We start from the raw sequence: 24,434 nt of genomic DNA, 5'->3' as shown, positions 1-24,434 counted from the left end.
TTCTGTTTATTTCTACTTTTGGCGGAATATTTTTAAACTAGTATATAAACTAAAGAGTGATTGCAAAATTATTCAAATCGATTGGAATATGATTTTTTTTGTCGTGATGATGATGGTTTTGAAATTTGTGACTATTAACTATATAAAAAATGAGAGTAATTGGTTACTTTAATCCAAAGTTGTAAATGCAAGTTGTCAAGCAGAGATGAGGACAAATTAATGATAAAAATTCAAAGCGTGGGGGAGAGTTAAGAGAGTCATAATCAAAGTGAATTCGTGATATGGATAACTTTATACAAGTAAAAGTAGGAGATAATTAGCGGTGCTTCGTGGTGACTCTAATTATTAGCTTAGCAGAAAGCATAGGATTCTAAACTAATCAATCAGATTCTGAATAATTATAAAACTAACCACTTTCTCTGCGGTCCAAATTTGAACTTTAGTAGTAGTATAATTCAGTAACCCTACATCTTTACACCTTGCTTGCACCATTGACGAGTTTGATTAATGCAGCTAATCGTGGAACAAAAGGAAGCTAATATGGGGAAGAAACGACGTCGTTCTCTCAACTTGACCGGTTAATGAATTTGATTCGGTATAATTGAGTAAACCATATCGATGAAGTGATAAACCGGAAAGAAACCTTCTAAAGGTCAATTGAGCCTGGAGATAGAAGCATATCGTCGGTCCTCTCCGCCGTCTTAAATCGACTTTCTCGGATATCGAGCCGACGAAGAAGCAGAGGAGAAGACATGTCAGGGAGGTTGTTGAAGAAGGTTCTCAAAGAACACGAAGAATCCAAACTCCAGAATCATCACGATGAAGAAGACGAAGATGAAGAGCAGCTCGGTGGCTCGAGAGGCCGTTCTTCGATTAATCCTTTTGATCTCTTGAACGAAGGCGATGAAGATCCTGAATCCGAGAAGGTATATTAGATTCTTTGCTCGATTCTCGAATCTGAAATGTTGGATTTTGTTATTACATGATTGAAATTAATGTCGGATCGTAAAGGTCTGGTCTTTATGTCGGAAGCTGATCTATAATAATTAAAAATATGAACTTTTGTGTTGGTTTGATTACAGGAGACAGAGATAGATGATGAGGAGAAGAAGAAGGATGAAGAAGCTGACACCGTGCAGCTTCCTTCAAAGAACAAGTCGAAGAAAAAGAAGAAGAAGAAAACCAAAGAGACTCGCTCCAACGTGGTGGTGAAGTCTGAAACCACTTTTGACGAAACCTTAGAAGCTCTCTCTCTCGGAACCAACTCTAAGCAAGAAGAGGTTCAAGAAACAAAGCCTTCTTCTTCAAGACCAGTGTTGGAGATAGACCCCAAGTATCTCAATCTCGAAAACGAGTTAAGGAGAATGTACGGCTCAAAGGTCGTTAGATCACTCGAGAGCAGCAGCCAAGCTGGTGGTCCTGGTCCCTCTAGGCAGGTACGTGGAGGAAGACGTGGAGGAGTCCACCACATCACCAAAACCGTTCTGATTACACCAATGGAGAATTGGGCTCGCTGGGACCGCTCCTTCTCCATGGAGTTTCTCGAGACCAAAGACGGTTACAACTACTTCAGATACACACACTCATCCTCCTACGAGCAAGCTCAGAGAGCCTTCCAAGCCGCGCAGAACCTCCACGACCTCAACGGCGTAGCCAGCGTCCTCATCAACAACCCTTACCATATCGACTCGCTTATAACCATGGCAGACTACTTCAAGTTCGCCGGCGACCATCAGATGTCCGCAGATGCAATAGGAAAATGCTTGTACGGTCTGGAGCGCGCGTGGCATCCCATGTTCACTCCTTTCAACGGTACCTCCCGGTTGAAGTACTCTCACGACGCGAACAAGCCCTTCTTCACGGCCCTTTTCGCGCACATGAGGAACATGGACAGGCGCGGATGTCATAGATCAGCTTTAGAGGTTTGCAAGCTGCTGCTGTCCCTGGACACGGATAACCCCGTTGGCGCGTTGTTTTGTGTTGACTATTTCGCGCTGAGAGCTGAGGAGTACGCGTGGCTGGAGGAGTTCTCGGAGGAGTATCAATCCGAGAACTCCTTATGGCTCTTCCCGAACTTCTCTTATTCCCTAGCTATAGCTAGAGTCTACCTCGAGAAGACGGAGGAGTCTTCTTTAGATAGTTCAAAGTCAAGCTCGTTAGATCTGATGATGCAAGCGTTGAAGCTTCACCCGACTGTGCTCAAGAAGCTTGTGGATAAGGTGCCTTTGAAGGATCAGGCGTGGGGGAAGATGCTGAAGCATTATTACTTCAGGTCTGATCAGTCGAAGAACCCGTCGTTGGATCATCTTATTAGCATCTACGTGGAGAGGAACTACCTTATATGGAGGCTTCCTGATGTTCAGAAGCTGCTCAAGAGCGCTGCTGAGTTGGTTATTAAGCAGTTGGATGATAAGGAGAGCGACGCGGAGGATTTCTTGAGTGTCAAGGAAGAAGCTTTCCCTGCTAAGCATAACGAGTAAGTGTTTTGTTTCTCAAGTTTCCTTTTTGGGGTTTTAGAGCTGATGATGATGTTTTTTTTCAGGTACTCTCATTTATCAATACATGATTTCTCTGATTCGGTGCCGACTCTTCCTCCAGACAACTTACAGAACTTTGTGGCTGATCCTAGAATGGGAGGAGGAGAACAAGTGGCTGCGGGAGGAGGCGGTGGTGGTCATCACCAGCAACAGCAAGCACCACCGGTAAGTGATGTGGCGAATAGGAATCCATTGGCTGTGTTTTTAGAGTCGATGCTTCCTTGGGTTAACCTTGGAGAGGGAGATGATGATGCTGATCACCAACCAGACAACAATGGCTAAGTTTTTTAAAAAAAATGTGTTTGCTGATGGTGAGAAGAGATACACACATGTGGTCTTGCTCTTGTTGTACATTGCCATTTTGATGGTTTGTTAGTCTTTTAAGCATATCATAATCATGTTTTTACTACTCTCATAAGATTTGATATTATATCTGAGTCATTTTCTTTTCTAATTTTCTCGTGGAATCATTGATAGCTTTTCAGTTTACATTGATCAAAAGTTCAAAACTTTGAGCTATCCTGCTCAGTTTAGCTCGAGCTGGTTCAGTGTGAGGTTGATATACGGCCACGACTTCGAGCAAATGAGTACATATCTTTTATAATTAAAGAAAAAGAGAAATAAATGAGTATAAATACAATATATCGACAAAAACAAAACAGAGTTTGCTTCTTTTTTTTTCTCACAATTGTCGGATAGTTTTCAGCTTTGAAGGTAGAGATTGAAGGTATCGCCTGAATTTTCTTTATTTATTTTTTCTTTTAATAAAGGCATCACTATTCTGAGAAATGAAGTAAATTTTAATTTTGGAGAAGAAAAAATATCTGATTTTTGTGGGACGGACATCTTTAAGCCTCAGTCTTTTTGTTATGTGTAGTGATGGATCGAATTGCTTCTGCGGCTATCTTTTGTCCAGCGTTTTCAACGCCTCGCGTTTGTAAAATCAAACCTTTTGGCCTAAACTTCAATACCGATCATAGAAAGAGATTTTTTTGTAGAGCAGCTGTAGCTTCTGGAAACACGACAGCTAAGGTTTGGTTTCTTTTCACATTTTGGTTCTTGTCTGAAACAAATTGATTTGACTATGTTTCGGTAATTTAACTCAGGTGGTCGACAGTGAACTTGACTTAGAATACAAGAAACACGACCTACTAAGAGCTGTCCAAGAAACTCAACGAGGACTCACTGCTACTTCCGATCAACGCTCTATCATCGAGGAGGCCTTGGTACAGTCACTGTGTGAGATATGGTTGATGTATGATAAGGAGTTTGGATTTGTTTTTAATGAGTTCGGATCTTGGTAGAAACTTTTCAGGTGACTGTAGAAGGGTTTAACGGCGGTGAAGCCATTGATTTGATGAAGTTAGATGGAATATGGAGGCTACAGTATACATCTGCATCTGATGTTGTTGTTCTCTTTGAAGCTGCCTCAAGATTTCCCTTCTTTCAGGTGCTGTTGAGGATCAAAGACATTGTTCTGAGTTTCCGTTTTTGATCGTTTGTTTGGTTTTTGGATCAGGTTGGTCAGATCTTTCAGAAGTTTGAGTGCAGAGATCGATCAGACGGTGGGATCATCAGGAATGTTGTTCAGTGGAGTGTTCCAAGCTTGTTAGAGGTTTGTTGCTTCTTCTCTGCCCCTTTTAGTTCTTCACATTTGCTATAAAAATGAATCAAAATCCATGGTAGGAACAAGAAGGTGCAACACTTGTTGTTACTGCCAAGTTCGATAAGGTCTCTAGTAGAAACATCTACCTTCAGTTTGAAGAGGTTGGTTGAATGCTTTCAAAGCTTTCAGTATTAGTCTATCACCAGAAGTAGTAATCTGAATTTAACTTTTTTTGCAGATAAGTGTTAGAAACATTAATATCAATGAGCAAGTTCAAGCTCTTCTCGCACCTGCAATTCTCCCACGCTCCTTCTTAAACCTTCAGGTTAAGACAAAACACCTCTCTGCCTAGAAAGACCAAAGCTAATAACACTCTTACCGTTTTTTTCTTCTTCAGATTTTGCAGTTTATACGTACTTTCAATGCTCAGATTCCAGTAACAGCAACCAGCCCAGGAAGGTAGATAAGATAACTTTATTACCATTACTGATTTAACATACGAGCTATGGATGCTAAAAAGATACTCCTCTATTGCAGGAGATCTGTGGGAGGATTGTATTACCTCTCTTATCTCGATAACAACATGCTCTTGGGTCGATCTGTGGGAGGAGGAGGAGTCTTTGTCTTTACAAAATCTCAACCCCTCGAGCTCTGAGAATTTAGAAAAAAATCTGTAAAACTCTGATTTCAAACTGTATATTACTACAGAGAGAAGATGAACTTTATTATGTTAGTAGATTCTGTTTATGTATAAACAACCTATTCGGGTTTTTACTAGAGAGATATTGTTACAACAAAAGCAAAAAAATGTTACTGGATCAACCAAGAAGACCGTTCCAAATTTCTTTAAGAGAGACATAAGCCTGAGGACAAGGAACAGCTTGTAGCTTGGTCTTGCCATCGATCAGTGTCTCTGTCACTAGACCAAGTCTCACCAACGTGCTTATAGCTTTTTCTACTCGCATCTCCACCTGTAAAGTAGTTTAGTGAGCTACAAGGTCTAGTTAATGTTGCTATGACAGCTCAAGTTTTATACAGACCTTTATTTTGAAGTTGTCATACAAGAATCTCTCGCATCTATCTTGAACTCCTTGGTAAGACATGGCGTTATGTAGAACCTGATTCTTTCCGGCTTGAAGGATAATTGCATATGTCAATATTGACTCCTTGTACTGCAAATAAGCGAGTTAAAAAAAAAAACATAAGTAAAAGATTTTTCATATAGAACCCTTAAGGAGGTCTTGCCTGTTGCTGCTCCGAGGCATCCAAAAGGAAGTGAACAGAGCCAAATCCACTGGCTAAGGTTTTCTCATAAAGCGTCTTGTTTACTAGCAACTGAGGGAGGGAGATTTTTCAAAATCAGAACACTTTTAACCAATTGTAATAAAGGGAGTATAAACTTTGGGTTTACTAACAACTCACTTGATATCTATCCCATGTCTGCTTGTAACCCAAAACCACACGTGTTGCGTAGATAACCAGAGCAGTGACGGCGATTACATCAAGAAAAAATGCTGATCTATATTGCAAATAAGTCTTAATTTTCTCTGTTCCCGTAAGTTGTAATACAGACTATACAGTGACGTAGAGAAGAGTGTATAAGAAGACATACGGGGATGATGAGATGTTCTCAAACTTGTAGTTCACAAAGTATGCCGTAAGTCCCAAAATACTGGCGATATCCAGACGTACCTAACAAAAGATTTTAAGTAATTAGTCAACAGAGATAAGATTAGTAAAACTGAGTGCATCAATCATGCAACCACACTTACTGTATCTATGATGCGAAAGTAAAGCTTCCTGTGAGGGAAAATTACCTGGATAAAACAGGAAAATTGTTGGTGAAAACTACAGTAAAAAGCTCATGAGAAGACACACATGATGTAGATGTAATATTCTTACAGGCAAATCTGGAATTGGAATTCTTTCAAATATCTCCAGTTGTAATGATGATCGGGTTTCATCTTCATTCTTATCCCCTTTTTCACCCGCATCCGTCGTGTAAAGCAAAATTAGTTCTTCAAATGCAGGCTCCTATTCACCCACCAAAGAGTCAAAAACAAACAAGAGTCATCTAAAAACTGTGATCATGTGCATAGAACAGTGCACTAGAGACTCGAACAAATTACATTATTTGCATAGAAAAAGAATACCTGCAGCGTTGACGGTGATAAAAGAATGGAAATCGAAGTTTTTATCCTTTTCCACATATCATTTCCGCAGGCTTTCTTTGAAGCAGGTTTCCATATATCACCTAGTGTCATCCTTGACAAGGATATTGGCCTGAGTGAAGACAGTAAATACTAATCAGGTTGAAGGTTTATACAAAATGGCTTAAGGGATATATACACATGGAATGAACTTTCACACTTGTTTATAATAAGTGAACATATGCAGGTGCACTCCAGTAATCAAATGCCAAATCTAGTCTTGAAAAACATATGCAAGAAACAAGAAGACACACACCTTAGATAAGGTTCAGATGCATTACTATCATTAGGTAGCTGAAATGGTGTTTCATAACCAGGAGAAATGAAACCAATCCACGCGAGCAACTTTCTGAAGAGCCTTTCACGAGGACCAACAGGTGTGAGAAGCCCTTCATACCGACTGACTGCTCTTTTTGCTGCTAACCGCATTGGGAGGACTGAATCTGAGAGGGACTCACCTTCCAAGAACTTATCAGAGGTTTGGGCTAGGTCTAGATATGATTCCTTAAAAAGAGACAACTCCTTGAGCCAAACTTTCACTCTCTCTGACAGATCTTGAATTTCTTGAGTCTGGGCAGCCTCACTTAATGCCTGTTCATGAAATTTTTGAGGAAAAAAAAAATGTTATTGAAGTTTATCAACTAAATAACATAGTTATTTGTCTCACTTAAGAGTGGTCAGACCTTGTTTATCAATTTTCCAACTTTTCTGAGGGGTTTTGAAATAGTAGAGAAGATTCCTCGTAGAACTACAGACTGGATATAGTCTAGCTTCTCCACAAGCAGCAAACCCTTCTGCTTCTCAGTTGCATATCCACGCCTATAAAAAGATTAATTCATAAGCAGATTATCCGACAAGACGCCAACGTTTGCAAACTGAACATGAACCATGAAAGACGCTCTACAATTAATATTATAAATTTGGACCACAAAACCTACCGCAGACACTAGGAAGTTACTAAATGTTCCTACACTGACCAAAGAGGTAATGAAAGTGGTAGCAAAATGTACAAACGCATCAAAAGATATTAAATTAACCTGAAAACAATAGCATTGGACTCTGATGTCTTGTTCCAATCAACGTAAACAGGCAAAGTAAGAAGGTAGTCCGTGTTGAGAGCGGACGTCAATGCCAAATCCCTAGCTGAAAGCTCTTCAAAACCAGCACTGTCGAGAAGCTGAATAAAGGAACGCTGGAACCGAGTCGCAGCACTAACACTGCATTCAAAAAAATATCACCAATCTATACTCAGACTATCATTTGCATAGCGATCCTTCCTTGGGATAGTTTGTAATAATACCTTTCAGCGGAACGTCTCTTTGCTTGTTTGCCAGTGGAAATCAAAAAGTTCCAAATGTCGAAACCATCAGCCAGAGGGAACGATAAACCCTCGTATCCGTTAACGACGCTCTCCGGTTCAGCTTTCGAGTTAACTTCCTCATCTGAGTCAATCTCTCTACCTGAAGTAGAGCTTTCTTCTTCAATGTTTACCTTCTCGAGAGACTGAGTGGCGACGAAATCGTTTCTCATTTGCTCTAAGACCTTCTTGTGCTCAGCGTGAAGGATAGAGTCCAAGCATCTAAGAGAGAGATACAAACAGTAACTAACTAAGGCTTTCCGAATGGTAACAAGTAACAACAAGATTGAGTTGCGGTGCAGTTCTAACAGTTATAAAATATATATATATATGATATATGTAATTTAACTGCAGTGCGGGACGGATATTAACATTCGGAGCCTAAGATGCCAATTCGTGTTAGCTTTAAGGATTTTTATAAAAGTCAGCTTACGTGGCAAGGAGGAGAAAGATATCAGCGTCTCCGTCTTGTGAATCGAGTAACGTCGTCACAACGGCGTTAACGAGATCAGACTTGGAGACGTTGATGTACTTCTCACGGGGAACGTGGACACTCGAAATCCTCTCTTCAGCTTCTCCTTCGCCGCCATCTTCCGCCGGGGGAGGAGGAAGCTGCTCCGGTTCCACCTTCCAGCCACCGCCGTTTTGGAGCTCAGTCAAGCTACTGGCAATCGCACGGTCTGACTCTCCGGAGACTACTTCAAAAGCTGCAGCCTCGGTGAGACGGCAACGAACTGAGGGACGACGCGAAGACGGAGAGGGATTGAATCGCGATGGGAGAGCGACGAAGCTAGTGAGGCTTCGAAGAGACAACATCGTGAATCGTATGGTGAGATTCAGATTGGTGAGCAACCATTGAATGAAAGGAAGAAGGCAGTTTTTGATTTCCTCCGCCCAAAACAGTCAATACGAATAAAGACGAAATATCGTGAATTAACGGCTCACAACGACTCATACGCGGCTGACTCTATAACCGACCAAGAGACGAAGTTGAGTGACCAAACCTCTTTCTCGCTCAGAGACTCCAAAAGTGATATGGATAGAAACCCTCTTTTTGTCTCAGAGACTCCAATGATAATAAATAAGAAACCTCAAACCTTTATGATGTTAGTTGTTGTGTTGAGAACAAGATCATGGATGCAGAAGCAATAGAAAGAGATTTGTAAAATTTTTTAAATATCCTACTTATACAATTCAAATCAGTTTAATCCGTTAGTATAAAGAGTTAAAAACTGATCTAAATTTACTTAATTAATTAACTAATAATATTAGTACAAATCCATAAATTTGTGTAAATATTTTTTCTATACCAGTTTTTATAGTTCATCAAAACAAATTTATAACTGAGCAAAAAAAATAAAATATTTAACATATATGTAAATATATATCAATATCCGTTAACACCTAAACCCCAAATAATCCGCTTAATCGATAGTTTTTTAGAAAACAATTAGTTACCGCCTATCAATTTCTCAAATTATCATCTACATTTAACCAATTTTATCTGACCTTCTATTGAAAACAAAGATGAGGTTATGGAAGCAAATATAAATAGACTTAGACCTTTCCTTCTTTTACTTTTTCGAAATTGAAAGATTGTTTGAAAACAATAACCCAATTACACCTTAATTTTTTTTTTTTTGTTCAACTGGTTGTTAAATTCATCTATTGAATTTTGGTTTTCTCTCAGGATAATATTGTCCAGACGATCGCCAAATCCTTCCTTCAAGAGACACAACCATCACAGATACATCATCATGGTACTTCCTTCTATCTCCTTGAGGTATATCCAACAGATCATGAAACTCCATCCCTGCAAATACACACATCATATGGAAATGCTGGTTTCATTTTCACAAGGTCAACCAAACTGATGATCATTTGATGTTCAAAACTATTACCGTTCTTGGTGGCTGCACGAGAGAGAAGCTCTGCAATGAGGTATTGAGCAGGATCACCATCAGGAACGTTTTCAATGAACCAAGTCACGTGAGCAACAATCTCTTCGTTGCTGAAGTATTCATACAATCCATCAGAGCATAAAACCAAGAACCGATCGCTTGAAGTGAGCCTGTGATGGACAGTACACGGTTCGCAGCTGATATACGGATCTGTTCCAATGTAGTCTACTCTGAACATCTCAAGCAAAGCTTCATTGAAACTCGGCTGCAACAACATGAAACGGACAAGTCCTTAACATTGTACTTTGGTTATGAAAGTTTGAAGATTAGTCTATACCTTTTTGAGAAAACCAGCACCAAAAGCTCGAGTGACTTTGAGCTGGCCTTTGACTCTGTCTTTGAGTATGGACTGCTCATCTTCTGGATGTTCTGATCTAATTCTTGAAACTTCCTGAAACATATAAACAAACTTGCTTTTGACAAACCAGAGCTAAAATGGAGTTTTACAAAAGCTCAGATAAGACATATTCATTTACCTCTTCTACACTTGTGCTATGGTCACTTGAGAGTTGAACAGCTCTCATCTTTAACCGGTAAGAAGTCACATCTCTGTTTTTGTTTGAGACACTAATCTGAGTGGTTAGATTGTGTATTGGAGATTCTTCTGATATTCTATCTAGTTCCATACGCACTAGCGACTCTCTCGACCTACTCTTATGCCCCATACCTTCCTCAACTCCAAACCCTGGATTAGAATGACGATCATGGAGCCTTTCCTGAGCCAAGATAGCTCGACTATCTCCAACATTCATCACGTAAACATCTTGGTCCTTCATTAGCATTACGAGAACACATGAACCCATTAACGCAAGCTCCGGGTTTATGTCAAGAGACTTCTCCACCATTTCCATGTAAGCCTCCTCAGTGCTTTCTAGTGCTCTAGCCATTGCTCTTAGCACGTCATCATGGTCTACGGTTCCTGACCAGCGTCTCCTAATCGGTCCTGATGACTCCACTATCTTCTCTTCAACGCAAGTCGTCCCTTCTTCTTCCCTGTGCCAGTCATAACTCCATGGAAACAGCTTTTTCCGTAAAGACTTTTGTTTTTGATACATTCTTCTTATCTTTGAGCTTATCTGTGATTTTTTAGTCCCATGGATTTGCCCTGAGTTTGGAATCTCATCAAGAACGGTGTTCTCTGTGGTACACTGATCATTTCCACCTGAAGTTGATGCATCTTCAACCTGATTGGTCATATCACTTACAGAATGTTTAAGTCCCACTTCTTCTCCATCCCACCGTTCCAATTGAAGTAGCTCGTAAAGCCTCGTGCTTTTCTTGCCAGGACCTGCTAAATTTCCAGGTGGACCATCGGCATTTTCAAGGCTACTGTTATTATCAGTCATAACCTCTTCACTTCCTTCTTGTACTGACTTTGACTGCTGCTCACTGATAGTTTCAGGAACTAACAAGTTACCCTGTGTAGTAGAATGAGATTCCTGGTCTGGCTGCAATGGATTATCTTCAGATGGCTCGTCGTAAACCCAGAGAAGACCTTCCAGTTCCTTGTCTATAGCTTTGTACAGATGACTCATCACGAAGTCCGGAGCATCCGGTCCACTAAACCCATCATATATCCCTATGAAGAGCCATCCTTGCTCCTCCGAAAGCACAACATGAACCCTGTCTTCTCCAGCTCTCCCATGAGCCCATTGCAAATGACGGTTGCTCTCTAGACAACTCTCCGGGTGGTCTTCACCATGTAATTTACCTTCTTTCCCCCCAGGCCAGGACACTCTAGTCTCTGGATGCAAGAAGAAGCGATGCATCCAACTTAAACCACCTCCAGACCGTCTAGAAAACGTTCTTGCTAATGTACTTCTCATTGGTCCGCTCACACTCCTCATAAACCGCTGAAACCGAGGCTTTCTACGTCTGAAAGAAAGAGGCGCCGAGAAATTAGATTTATCAGATACATCAAGAGGACCAGACATGACTCCTTTCTCTATAGGCCCTGACATGAAACCGTTGTTTCTATCCAAAGGACCAGACGCAAAACCTCTCTCTAAAGGCCCTGACATGAACCCGTTCAACGGTCCAGACCCACCACGAGGGAGTGGTTGCAAAGGAATTGAAGCAAAAGAAGACGTGCTCTCAAATGTAGCAGCAGGCTCCAACACGTCACTTGAACACAATGCCGTTTGATTCCCAGTCCTAGCCGTAGACACATTGGCACTAACCGAAGCACCTGAGATCGCCTTAAATGTCGTCTCCCCCAAACCTTTACTGTTGTGTCTGTTCAAGAACGAAGGATCATCAAGAACGACCTCGTTTCGGAATGATCCACTGAGCGTCTCGGAGTCAAGCGTGCTTGAGTCAATAGTGAACCTCTCCGAGTTAGAAGGAGTGATGTCCGGAGACTCGAAGATGCTCGGCCTAACGTAGCAAAAGGAATGCCCCAAACCTTCGTCTAGAGGCTCAAGAAACTCCGAATCGACGCCGTTTTTCTCGTTAGACGGCACGAAACAGCCGACAACGCGGGAAGTTCCGTTTCCCATTATTCACTCAGGCAATTCTACGAACACCTTCAAGGCACAATCCCATTGACAAGAAAGAGTTTCAGCAATTTCCACCAACACAACACATAACAAACACAACCCTGCAAAGATACGACGCCGTTTGCATCATCAGAGGCTCAATCGCTGCACATTTGAAACACAAATTAAGCTAAATGTTCACAAAATCTTTGGTTCAGAGCTCTTGAAATTGAAGCTTAAAGAGGTTAAAAGAGAGAGACTTTACAGTGATCTGACCTTTAAGAAGACTGTTTCAGTAGCTTTGAGTAAGGAGATGGATCAAGAAACAGATCTAAAGGAGAGAGTGTATAGAACACATCGGAAGGACTAAAAACAAGAGCTTTAGATTTGTAAGAGAATCTGACAAAAAGTACCCATTTTTAAAATGATAAATAAAAAAAAAAGGGAAGAAGGAAGGAAGACCCAGATTGAGATTGAACCATGCAGATACGACCAGCTGTTAAAGATCCAACCTTTTCAGGGGAAAAAGGCTAAAACCCAGAACCGTAGTTTTAAAGTTTTTTTTCCCCTTCCTTTGAGATGTACGGAGAAACCGAGATTCAGAATCGACAAGAAACGAGAATCCAAAGGAGCTGAAGAGGACCAAGAAGCTTGAAACTGAAATGGGTTTGGTTTTGATTTTTGAAACTGATTTTGAAACTGCTAAAAATGATGATTTCTGCTTTGTTAATTTCTAATTAGCTCATCGGTGAAGCAGAGGAGAAAAAAGAGAGGTGTGTTTCTCTATTTCTCGGGGTTTTCAAATGGTTTGGGAGGGTAAGAAAAAAAAAATAACAATGAGAAAATAAAAATAAACAAATAGGAAAAGGAAAACAGAGTAAAAATTTCTAGCAATTTGCGTTGAAATATGCAAAAAGTGAAGACCGTCTTTTAAGGGTTTTTGTTTTTCTTTTCTATTTATTCGAGTTTTTACAAAAATGAAATGAAAGCTTTTAGGATTTATATTTATGGGGTTTGCAAATGATTGGAGGTATACAATTACAGGTGATTCACGTCATTATTGTTCTCTCGTCCATGGACCCTTTGCATGGGTTGAAGTTTCTCTGTGGGGTCCCTTTTTTATTCACACCGATTTTTATTCTTATTTTTAAAGAAAATTATTTCGTTCTTTTTTTGTAATGTTCTTAAGTTTTTTTTTTTTTTTATAATTGGTTGCATTGAATCTTGCTCCTCATTTCAGAAGATTTGACCGGTGTTAATTATAATATATAGTTTGAACGTTGAAGTTTGCTCGTTAACATGTGAGTCTTGTTTTTATATATTATCATATTCTGGCTACCAATTTTATTTTAAATCCCAACTGGCTCACTGTATTTATTCATATATATATTTTTTGTTTGTTAATCTTATTCATTTTATAAACTGTATTTTTTTATTTAATTTAGAGAAAATAAAGGAATTTGGAAGATTGTGATGATGCCTAACATGCAAGAGAGGCCAACTCCACAAGCAGTCACATTTTAATTGAAAACAAGTTGTTGACTTAAACCAAATCCACTCTCTCCTTTTGCCCCTTTGAGTTTTCTGACTACTGACAAACTCTTTCAACGCCCAAGAAAATTATGCTTTTGGTTTCACATTGTTTGCTTTTTGTTTTTATTTATTTATCTGCATCAATGATCCACAGATCCGAAACCGGAGCCATTATCAAACTCATCCACTAAATTAACTATTGGTATTTAACTATCTATATATCTTTTCAATATCACAGAATAAAACAAAAGTTATTGGAGTGGGCATCTGCATCTCCTTAAAAATGTAGCTCCACCGTTTTATTTGAAATTATTATTTTATTTATATTTATATGGCTTAGTGTATCTGTTTGAAGTAGTAACAGAGAAACTATCTTGCTCATTAGCATCAGAAGCTGTTATTTGAGAGCTCTTGCTGAAAATCATAATCATAATAAGGAATTTGCAACCCAAAATGAAACAAAATTGAAAATAATAGTGCTATAATATGAGAACATGCACCACGTTAAATGGAAGCGCGAGCAATGCTGTTACTCTTCTCAGGAACAAGTAATGGTTAAACCTTTATGAAGGTTGAACATTAAGTAACTGTGTTTTGTCCAAAAAAAAAAGTAACTGTGTATGATATGTGCTTCAGTCTAAGAGCATCTCCGAGAGTACTTTTTATTTTAAGATTTGCAAAACTCTAAATTTGAAGTTTTAAAGTGTTCATCTTTAAAATAAAACTTCAAACTTACCTTAAAAATTATATGTAATTATACTATGATTCTTATATTTGTTATAATTAATATAAATTCATAAAAAAATATAAATAACTAGCACATGTATAAAATATTACAGTAATTAATTAACAAAATCTTACATTAAATATACAAAATTATAAATTGAAAATTGAAAAATTGAAAAACATAATTAAATATTAACTACAAGAAAATACTACATTATTCCATAAAATTATTTTCATAATGCCCTATCCTGACCCCACACATAAATGGTTAAGACTGGTCATGTGTTACCACGTGCCGGTCTCATATCTCTGATAATGCCAAAATGTTAATTTTCCGGTAGCATGATTCTATACTTGAAGTTATAGAGTCTCTTTTAAAAATGTTCTAAAAAACTCATACCTCAAGATTAGATTTACGAGACTGCTTCTCATTTTTCATATGTTTACCTTCTCGTAGTCGTTTGGACAGGGTTTTAGGCCATTTCCATACCTTATAAAAATAGTCTTTAGTACCTGAATTTCTAAATTGATTGTATTCTTCAGAGGTAATAAGGAACTGGGCTATGGTCATTATACATAAGGGAGTTGATACAGTTTGCATAGGTTGTACTACATATAAATATCATCCAAATTTTATATATTTCCAGTGAAATAAAATGATAAATTGGAGAACATATTTAAAGGATATAATTTATTTTAAAATGATAAAACAACACTACGTGAAATATAAAATTCGAAAACTAAGTGGAATTTCTAAATGGATAATATGAGTCTCCATAGGTAAGAAGGAACTGGGCTATATGATCGGTGTATAGGCCCAGTAGTTAGTAAGGGGCCTCGTTACAGGTCATGTACTCATGTGGAATCTGGGATGCGCATGCGGTGTAAGATATGTCTTAAACGGCGCCTATACGGTATAGGCTATACCGACAAAATGGAGAAACAATTTAAATTAATGATGTTTTTTTATTAATTGACTTTGGCAGGATTTAGGAGGAACATTCAACTACAGACACGCTCTTGTCATGTTTGTTTTATAAAACTGTAAACGACTATGGTTGGTAAGTTTCTCACCTAGGCATCCTAAACTAATCAATACTATTAATTAAGTTCATATACTCCATTTAATTATTTAATTAAATTAAAATATTAATGTGTTTTTGATAATTTCTCAAGAATATCAAAAGTAATTATGATGTGAGATATTCTTCTTTCATTGTCTTCTTTTTATTTATTGTTTAAAATATCCATTTAAGTATTTATGGATATGCTCTAAATCCCTCTAAAAAAAGTCATAAAAGATAAGATTTGTTTTAAAAAAAAGGTAAGCATCTATTTTTTTTTGACTGAAAGTATCTTAATATTTATAGAATCATATCTATTTTGGGAGAACAGACATTTATTCAAAGATTTAGTCTGACGTAAATCAAATTATTACCAAAAACAAAAAGCAATGCAAGTGTGTGGACTGTGGAGTGAATTTATATAAATAAAAAAAAATCACACTCGCTATCATACATGCATTTTAAAAGATTCCTTCCATCTGAACCGATCTTATTAAGCTCAACCAATAATAGCTCCGGTCTCTGCTCAGCTCAGCTCTTACGACGGCGGTGGAGATGAATTTGCGTTTTGCGGCGGTGGTATGCTGTCTTTGGCTGTGTTCTGTCGTGTGTGTGGCTCAGAGCGGATCTAGCAGTACTGACGATGCGATCTGGTCGCTGGAAAGTAAATTGATGGCGACATCTAATGCTTCACAGCTTCTCATGGTGCCTCTCACCTTGATTCAAGGAGCTGCCTCCAAAGGAGCTGGTACTCACTCACTACCCTCTCTCTCTAGCTGTTTCTAGAATGCTTAAGTTGAAAGTATCAAAGCTTGAAACTTTGAATATGCTCTGTTTTTGATAGTCAAAAGCTTGAAACTTTGCTCTGTTTTTGATAGTCAAAGGTTGAAACTTTGCTCTGTTTTTGATAGTCAAAAGCTTGAAACTTTGCTCTGTTTTTGATAGTCAAAGGTTGACACTTTCCTCTGTTTTTTGATAATCAAAAGCTTGAAACTTTGCTCTGTTCTTGTTGATGATCGCAGTTTGTCTGGATGGGACACTACCTGGTTACCATCTACACCGTGGTATTGGATCAGGTGCTAACCGCTGGCTCATCCAACTCGAGGTACAGTCTTTGCTTATTCACTCACAATTATAGTTTTGAATTTAGAAGATTTGATTTGGTTATGACTTAGGGAGGAGGATGGTGCAACACGCGGAGGAGCTGTATCTTCAGGAAAACCACACGCCGTGGCTCATCAAACCACATGGAGAAAGTCTTGGCCTTCACTGGAATCTTAAGCAACAAAGCTAACGAGAACCCTGGTTTGTTGTCCAAAACCATCATGAGCTTTTATCAATTTGCTTGCAGTGACTGAATAATCATTTTTTGGATGCAGACTTCTTCAACTGGAACAGAGTCAAATTGCGTTACTGTGATGGCGCATCTTTCACAGGCGATAGTGAAGACCAGGTTAGTCTAAGAGAGTCTAAGTGTTTTGAATTTAAACTGGATATGCTCTTGGCTTATACCTAATACAATGTCTTTTTTTGTAGAGTTCACAACTATACTATAGAGGACAAAGAATCTGGCAAGTGGCTATGGAAGAACTGCTCTCTAAAGGCATGCAGAAAGCAGATCAGGTAATGCATCTTTTGTTTTAACCTTCTCATGTTAATGTTTTGGCAAATCGGGTATAAGCGAAATGATTTTTTCAAACCGATTTTTAAAAAAATTGGTCTAAACGCCCGCCTAAACAATAATCCTCTATAAAACCCCTAACCACCGCCTAGCGATTTTTAGAACATTGGTTTTGACTCACTTATAAGTAAATAACTGTCACACAGGCTCTGCTCTCTGGATGTTCAGCTGGAGGATTAGCTTCCATCCTGCACTGTGATCAGTTCAAGGCAGTCTTACCTGGTACTACGAAAGTCAAATGCTTAAGTGATGCTGGAATGTTTATGGATGCGTAATTATCTTCAACTTTGTTTTAGTTTTTTAACTCTTCATAAAGTCTTTAGCATATAATAATAACGTTTTTTGATTTGGAAATGTAGAGTGGATGTCTCTGGAGGCCACTCGCTGAGGAACATGTTCCAAGGTGTTGTTACAGTACAGGTAAATCTCATGATGAGAGCAGTTCTTGCTCCTGAGGATGCATACACTTACTGTAAATCTTGATTGTGTTTTATAGAATCTCCAAAAGGAACTGTCCACTACTTGTACTAAGCATTTGGATCCAACTTCGGTATATATCATCTCTTCACTCTCTATTAAATTACTAATCATCAGGCAGGACTGGACCATCTTCAACCTAATCCTTTTGCCTCTTCTTTAGTGTTTTTTTCCTCAGAACTTGGTTTCAGAGATCAAGACTCCCATGTTTCTTCTAAATGCAGCTTACGACGCTTGGCAGGTAAATAATAATAGTCCCTTTCTTATTCATTCTCATGAAACATAAGTAATTGTATACATCACCAGGTACAAGAGAGCTTAGCTCCTCCATCTGCTGACAGAACCGGCTCTTGGAAAGCATGCAAATCAGATCACTCCCATTGTAACTCATCTCAAATCCACTTCTTCCAAGGTGACTTTCTTTGACTCACATCTCCTAATGTATCAATCATGATTGTTAACTCTTGTAAATTCAAAATGTAGACTTCAGGAGTCAAATGGTGAATGCTGTAAAGACTTTCTCGGCCTCGGCTCACAACGGTCTGTTCATAAACTCATGCTTCGCCCACTGCCAATCCGAGAGACAGGACACTTGGTTTGCACCAGATTCTCCTAAGCTTTATGGCAAGACGGTAGCTGAATCTGTTGGTGATTGGTACTTTGACAGGAAAACAGTCAAGGCCATTGACTGTCCTTACCCTTGTGACAAAACATGTCACGATCTCACCTTCTGAGTTTAACAACAACATCCTCAAACTCAAACAGCTTCTTGATTTTTTTTTTTTTTTACATAATTTATGATGCTTATCTTCTCCTTGTCGTTGTGTTTGTTATCTGTGTTTGAGTATATGCATTGGATTTGAAAGCTGAAAGCTTGAAGGTGTATACCATTCTTTTAAATAAAAGTTGGTGAAACTTGCATTACTAAGATATCTTTGATTGAATCAGCGAATCTGGTTAGTGAGTGATGATAACAAGTTCCACGTGCATGCCATTATAATATTCAATCCACTTCCCCAAATGTCACCAATATATAGTTACATTTCTCAATGGCTAAATAGCCTAGTAAAAAAAAGTTCAATAAATTAGTTGGATGATTCTAAAGACAAGGTGATATGAATTTGAAGGCCTAACCACACTAGCCAACTCCTTGAGCATCTCAAGTTTAGTCTTGAGAGGGTCCCTTGTGTGTTGAAATTCAGTATCCTAATCGCTTTACACACTAAAAGATCACAGACCAAAAAACAGACTGACACATAATCCACGTGAAGGATTTACAAGTACATTGTGTATCTTTTTCGACACTGAACAAAACAATATAGTATAGCTTTCATATTTACAAACCGAGAGTTACAGATTCAAGAAAACCCATGTAATAACTCGTAAGACATTAGATGGGATTTTCTTTAGGATCTCTGAAGTTTCGTTACTGCCCCCTTGTTTATACAGCCAAGGTTGGTCCCATATGGTTTGCTTAGGCATGGGTGTTCGGTGGACCATTTGGTTTCGGTCTGGGTGATTCGGAATGATCAATTTCCTAACTAAACAACTAAATTAATATTGGACCTGGGTTGCTGGAAATAATGATGAGTATTGAGCCTATTTTCATCACAAATTCCACCTAGGCCCAACACCTCATCTTATCCTCTTCACTTGATCGTTGACAAACCCCAACATAAGAAGCTTAACGTGACGCAGAAGCTAAAGCTACTGCTTGTGCCCACATCTTCAGTCTCGCCTTAACCTCATTTGGATCACCTCCAGGACTTAAACTCACCATGGGTGGTGGTTTTATCTCATGTAGACTGTCTTCTAATTTGCTTAGAAAATTCGACACTTTTTTGGTCTTTATTAGCGTCACCAGATTAGTAATTTATCTTGATTACATAATTTAGAAGCTGACTGACTAACTATTCATACATTTCAAAAGCTATGGCTCTCTACGATATAGCTAGTGACACTTCTAAAGGGTGTTTAGATGTATAATCCATTAGTGTAGCTTTAGGTAACCGACCGTCTGATACATATTTGTTAGTATGGATAATATGTCATAATGATATAAACTATAATTTTCCATAACCTGGGATCTTCTTTAGGATCTCTGAAGTTTTGTTACTGCCCCCTTCTTGATACAGCCATTGCTTGTTGGGAGCAATTTAGTAGTTATGTGAATTGATAATTTGATAGCACCAACACCTAAAGCCTTTCTGATGTTTTCTACAGTATACATTATAAAACAGATTTCACAAGAGCATGACCAACGGTAAAAATGATTATTTAGAGTTCTAAACATTCAAAAATTATTATTTTAATGCATGTTATTTATTTATTTAAATTTTTTTATTTTACATAAAAGTTCACCATTGAAAGAAGGACAAGTGGTCTCAAAGTTTCAGAAGCGATTCTGAAAGTATGTTATTTAAAAACTTTTCATGTTTATCTCTCCTATTTTCTTTTTCTTTTTATTTTATAAAAAGATGAAATATATGTTTAAATACCACTTCAATGCCATTGTTTTTGCAAGTGAAGACAATGATTTAATTGGAGCAATTTCGAAACCTTCAGCTTGGCCCTCACTCAGATTCTACTCTTCCAATTTGCTTCCGTTGCTTCAGTGCTTCTTGGATTGGAATGTTAAATTCCATACTCCTAATGATATTAAAGGTGCTAAGCTAATGGCTGATAGTGTGATAAAAGGGAATCGATACCAATCTTACATAGCAGTTGGTATCCCCCATTGGCTTAGCCATTTGTTTTAAGTTTTAAGGCTCTGCTTCTTATTATTTGTATGTATGTAATCATCACATTTGACCACTTTTTGGTATTATAATGTAATTCAGTGTGAAAAAAAAAATATGTTTAAATACCACCAGTGGAGAAGCTCTAAATAACTACTTATGATTTTAATTGTTTTAACCAAGAAATTTCCACTATTGATCTTCCATGACCCTAACTACATTATGTTTGCATTTACCAATAACGCACAAAAAAGGTTTGAAATATCATAAATATAGTTGAAAAATTAAAGAAATGGTTACATTTAAGCATGTGCTTTTTTGGCCTATTTTGCATCAAAAAAGTGTGTGGTGTGAACAAATCATAGATATCATTTTCATAATTAATTACACAACTAATGTGTAGAGAGTTAGTCGTGCCGGCATGGATGGTAGTGTGTGGCTCTTGAGTGACAAAATCATCGCAAAATAAAATCAAGAAAATGCAACAAAAAAAAAATGAGGATCCAAAATAAAATGAGTAATTGGGAAATAGATCACAAAATCATCACATTTACCTGTCTCACACGATTGTGATTTGCAGCAGAAAGCTTGAATGTGTATACATTTCTTCTATGAAAGTTGGTGAAACTTACAATATTAAGATATCTTTGACTGTAATCAGCTAATCTAGTTAGTGCGTGGTGATGAAAAGTTTCATATCCATGTGCCATTTATAGTATTCAATCCCTTCCCCAAAATTTCACTAAGATTTAGTATACTTTTCTCAATGGCTAAAGAGCTTAGTATAAGAAAATTTCAAGAGATTAGGTGACATGAATTTAAATCTCTAACTACACTAGGCAACTCGTTAGCATCTCACGTTCAGTCTTTAGAGTGTCTCTTGTGTGTTTAAATTCAATATTCTGATCGCTTAAAGATCACATACCTTAATAAGATAAAAACATAGGAACACATAATCCACGTGAATGGTTTACAAGTAAATTGAGTAGCTTTTTTTTATCAACATTGAACAAAAAACATATAGTTATACCTTTCATATTTACAAACCCAGTAGAAGAGTTACAGATTCAAGAAAAAAACTGATAATAACTCATAAGACAATAGGACAAGAATAAAAAACCTAAATATCGAAAGAACAACCCTAACATAAGAAAGCTTTAACGTGACGCGGAAGCTAAAGCAACTGCATGTGCCCACATCTTCAGTCTCGCCTTAACCTCCTTCGGATCATCTCCAGGGCTCGAGATACGCCAGTTGGCAATCGGAGAGTTGCTTCCACTACTTGTCTGAGTCTCCCGGTTTGGCCCGATGGATACTGAAACCCGACCCGGAACTTCCACGTCGAACCCGAGATCTCTACAAGCCTTCACTTCCTCAAAACCCATCTTCATCGACTTCTTTCCTCCTTTCACATTAGTTAACACCGTCAACTCTCCTCCGTAACGTTTTCCGTCTCCGTCTCTCTCCACACCGTTAAAACCGTGACCGTAGCTTCTCTGCTTAACTACAGTACTGCCATCGACGTTCGTCATCTCGTTGACTTTTCTTCTCCGGCGAGACATGATCGTCGGGAGAGAGTAGAACCCTGAAGATTCCTTATCGGAATCTGAATCTTCACCGTCGGAGATTTCTCCGTCAGCCTCGGCTCCTACGTCGTCGAAGCTCTCCAGAGAGAGCTCAGACATGAAGGTACCCAGTTCAGAAGGTTGACTTGTGAAGTTATCGTCATCGTCGTCGTGAAAGGAGCTCGTGCAGATAGATAACCTAGACAAACTGCTTTGTCTGGTCTGGTAATGAAACCCATCATCGGTATCGTCGTACTCTTCGTCTAGAACTGAAGAAGAGTTGATGACCATGCTCTCGTCAGAAGCCATTAAGGGGTAGCAAGAAGAAAAATGTGAAGAGGTTTTGTAACGTTTTGAGAGTGTTTTTATTTCTGTCTATCAACTCGAGCTATACCTATACGGTCCTATTATATGGAGTCTCGTATTTTGTGTGATTTACGTATTTGACCTCCGTATTTTATTTGATTTTATTTTAAAATTTATTATAATAATCAATGTCATTATCTGAAGAAAAGTTTACCTTCAAGGACACATTTTGTGTTTCCAATTACCAATTTAGACACTTTGGGTTTGGAAGACACTTTCTCAAGTCACTTTGTCCAATTTGCCCTTGAACTAGATATCAACGTGTTTGAATAAATAATGAATTATAAAAACATTAATTTTTTATATATTTTGCATCGATAACTCAAAATCTCCAGATCCCCTTTCTCTTAACCTAATCCTAAAAACAATCTTTCATATTCATCTATCATCTTGGATAATTACAATTGAACCAAAGCACCGTCGTCTTCTCTGTCACTTTCTGAGACAGTCGTGTTCACCGCCGTGTTCTTTCATGATAAAAGATATCAACTTTGCCATGGATATGGATGATGGATCTCTGTGATGGAGATGGACACTGATGAAGCTCTGCACCACCTCTGTCATCGCTTCAGTGGCGCGTACGAGAAGCGAGATTCTGAGAAGAATCGAAAAAGGACACGACAAGGATTTACGTCGTTGACGCCGCAGTTTCAGTGGCGAGTGTCTTGGGAGAGGGAGGAAGAAGCTGGAGGAGAAGTAGGGAAGACGATGGTGAGCAGGTCCGACCTTCAATGTGGAGAGGACGACGACATCGAGCTCTCGTGATGCAGACAGAGGATGTGTGGATGTGGACGAAAGTTGTATGGATGTGGTCATTGTGGACATGAGACTTGGAATCAAGTGCGAAGTGGTCAGATAAGAGGTGGTCAGATGAGATATGGATAACAGTGAAGATTCCACATGTGTCTTCTATGCTCTGGTTATTTACGAGATTCATATGTCTTGGGAGAGGAAGGAAGAAGCTGGACGAGAGGTAGGGACAACGATGGTGAGTAGGTCCGAGCTCCATTGTGGAGAGGACGACGACATCGAGCTCTCGTGATGCAGACAGAGGATGTGTGGATGTGATCGGTGTGGACGGCAGCTGTATGGATGTGGTCATTGTGGACATGAGACTTGGAATCAAGTGCGAAGTGGCTAGATAAGAGGTGGTCAAATGAGATATGGATAACAGTGAAGATTCCACATGTATCTTCCATGCTCTGGTTATTTACAAGATTTATATGTTTTGGGAGAGGGAGGAAGAAGCTGGACGAGAGGTAGGGACAACGATGGTGAGCAGGTCCGAGTTTTGGTGTGGAGAGGACAACACTACATCGAGCTCTCGTAATGTGGACAAAGGATGTGTGGGTGTGATTGGTGTGGACGATAGTTATGTGGATGTGGTCGTTGTGGTCATGAGACTTGGGGTCAAGTGCGAAATGGTCAGATGAGACATGGATAACAGTAAAGATCCTATATGTGTTTTTTATGCTCTGGTAAATAACGAGATTCATATAAGATGATAGTTTCTGCATTTTGCAAACGTTGATGTAGTGTACAAATATATTTTCCTCATATACTTTTTGTTTAGAAACCAGAAGAAAGATCTATCAGATAAATGTTAAAACTCTTAAACTAAATAAACAAAACTTCAAACCCAGAACTTCACAACCACCATTAAATCTTTGTTTCGAAACGGAACCGATGGCCAAATTAACACAATTCACATAAATCTATATACCAACCTTTTTAATAATAAATGTTGCATTTATTGCAACCACACAAAATTTAGTTAGCTTTGCTGTTGGTTTCTTGAAAAGAACATTTTTCTACTTACACAAAACCAAGGGCATTTATGTCCTGAAAAAACACCTGTCCACACAAAGTGTGCCAAACAAACAATGTGTCTTTAAGAGAAAAGAAAAGTCATAATGTGTCTTTATATGTAAGTCTCTCTTATCTGAACCCATTGTGAGTTTGATCCTATATCGACCGTCTTCTTGGTTGCTTAGAAAATTCGACACTTTTTTTGGTCTTTAACATTACCAGATTAGTGACCCTTTTATATATTTTCTTTATTAATTAAGTTAGACTGATTGACTAACTATTCATACATTTTTACAAAGCCATCATTCTCATCTATATAACGAGAGA

The 24,434-nt window shown here is 38.5% G+C and overlaps 6 protein-coding genes across 7 annotated transcripts; 3 read left to right on the top strand and 3 right to left on the bottom strand.

Annotated features, from left to right (window-relative positions):
- The first annotated feature begins 660 nt into the window (after positions 1-660).
- Positions 661-2,991, top strand: LOC106416274 (transcription factor 25-like). Its single transcript, XM_048779461.1, has 3 exons — positions 661-926; positions 1,083-2,476; positions 2,543-2,991. Exons 1-3 carry the CDS (start codon positions 753-755, stop codon positions 2,817-2,819), a joined length of 1,845 nt encoding a protein of 614 aa, XP_048635418.1. The 5' UTR covers positions 661-752; the 3' UTR covers positions 2,820-2,991.
- A 166-nt stretch (positions 2,992-3,157) lies between these two features.
- On the top strand, positions 3,158-4,965 carry LOC106396417 (probable plastid-lipid-associated protein 10, chloroplastic). The gene is made up of 9 exons (XM_013836801.3): positions 3,158-3,264; positions 3,415-3,569; positions 3,644-3,763; positions 3,853-3,987; positions 4,057-4,152; positions 4,224-4,304; positions 4,382-4,468; positions 4,541-4,602; positions 4,681-4,965. Exons 2-9 carry the CDS (start codon positions 3,417-3,419, stop codon positions 4,796-4,798), a joined length of 852 nt encoding a protein of 283 aa, XP_013692255.2. The 5' UTR covers positions 3,158-3,264; positions 3,415-3,416; the 3' UTR covers positions 4,799-4,965.
- LOC106415694 lies at positions 4,851-8,681 on the bottom strand. Its single transcript, XM_013856454.3, has 13 exons — positions 8,144-8,681; positions 7,654-7,932; positions 7,391-7,570; positions 7,037-7,172; positions 6,610-6,944; positions 6,297-6,426; positions 6,046-6,177; positions 5,916-5,960; positions 5,756-5,835; positions 5,566-5,662; positions 5,389-5,478; positions 5,184-5,315; positions 4,851-5,114 (listed from the first exon to the last, which is right to left on the bottom strand). The coding sequence occupies exons 1-13, from the start codon at positions 8,524-8,526 to the stop codon at positions 4,962-4,964; spliced, it is 2,172 nt and encodes a 723-aa protein (XP_013711908.2). The 5' UTR covers positions 8,527-8,681; the 3' UTR covers positions 4,851-4,961.
- A 581-nt stretch (positions 8,682-9,262) lies between these two features.
- On the bottom strand, positions 9,263-12,984 carry LOC106396571 (protein phosphatase 2C 32). 2 transcript variants are annotated; one of them, XM_048779460.1, is made up of 6 exons: positions 12,628-12,984; positions 12,425-12,547; positions 10,148-12,313; positions 9,949-10,062; positions 9,612-9,876; positions 9,263-9,523 (listed from the first exon to the last, which is right to left on the bottom strand). In XM_048779460.1, exons 3-6 carry the CDS (start codon positions 12,167-12,169, stop codon positions 9,372-9,374), a joined length of 2,553 nt encoding a protein of 850 aa, XP_048635417.1. In that variant the 5' UTR covers positions 12,170-12,313; positions 12,425-12,547; positions 12,628-12,984; the 3' UTR covers positions 9,263-9,371. The 2 variants fall into 2 exon arrangements, with proteins under 2 accessions (XP_048635417.1, XP_048635416.1); XM_048779459.1 differs by having other exon boundaries at positions 12,414-12,984.
- Positions 12,985-15,916: 2,932 nt separating this feature from the next.
- On the top strand, positions 15,917-18,553 carry LOC106450462 (pectin acetylesterase 3-like). The gene is made up of 11 exons (XM_013892121.3): positions 15,917-16,219; positions 16,494-16,576; positions 16,647-16,776; positions 16,851-16,924; positions 17,008-17,094; positions 17,299-17,423; positions 17,512-17,572; positions 17,649-17,702; positions 17,793-17,870; positions 17,936-18,041; positions 18,113-18,553. Exons 1-11 carry the CDS (start codon positions 16,027-16,029, stop codon positions 18,361-18,363), a joined length of 1,242 nt encoding a protein of 413 aa, XP_013747575.2. The 5' UTR covers positions 15,917-16,026; the 3' UTR covers positions 18,364-18,553.
- Positions 18,554-21,348: 2,795 nt separating this feature from the next.
- LOC106454415 lies at positions 21,349-22,323 on the bottom strand. The gene has a single exon (XM_013896536.3). The coding sequence runs from the start codon at positions 22,239-22,241 to the stop codon at positions 21,525-21,527; it is 717 nt and encodes a 238-aa protein (XP_013751990.1). The 5' UTR covers positions 22,242-22,323; the 3' UTR covers positions 21,349-21,524.
- Positions 22,324-24,434: the final 2,111 nt, after the last annotated feature.

The sequence above is a fragment of the Brassica napus genome, chromosome A5 (assembly GCF_020379485.1).
Source record: "Brassica napus cultivar Da-Ae chromosome A5, Da-Ae, whole genome shotgun sequence".
Classification (NCBI taxonomy): domain Eukaryota; kingdom Viridiplantae; phylum Streptophyta; class Magnoliopsida; order Brassicales; family Brassicaceae; genus Brassica; species Brassica napus.
The sequence above is the reverse complement of the archived record's forward strand: the minus strand, read 5'-3'. Positions and strand labels throughout refer to the sequence as shown.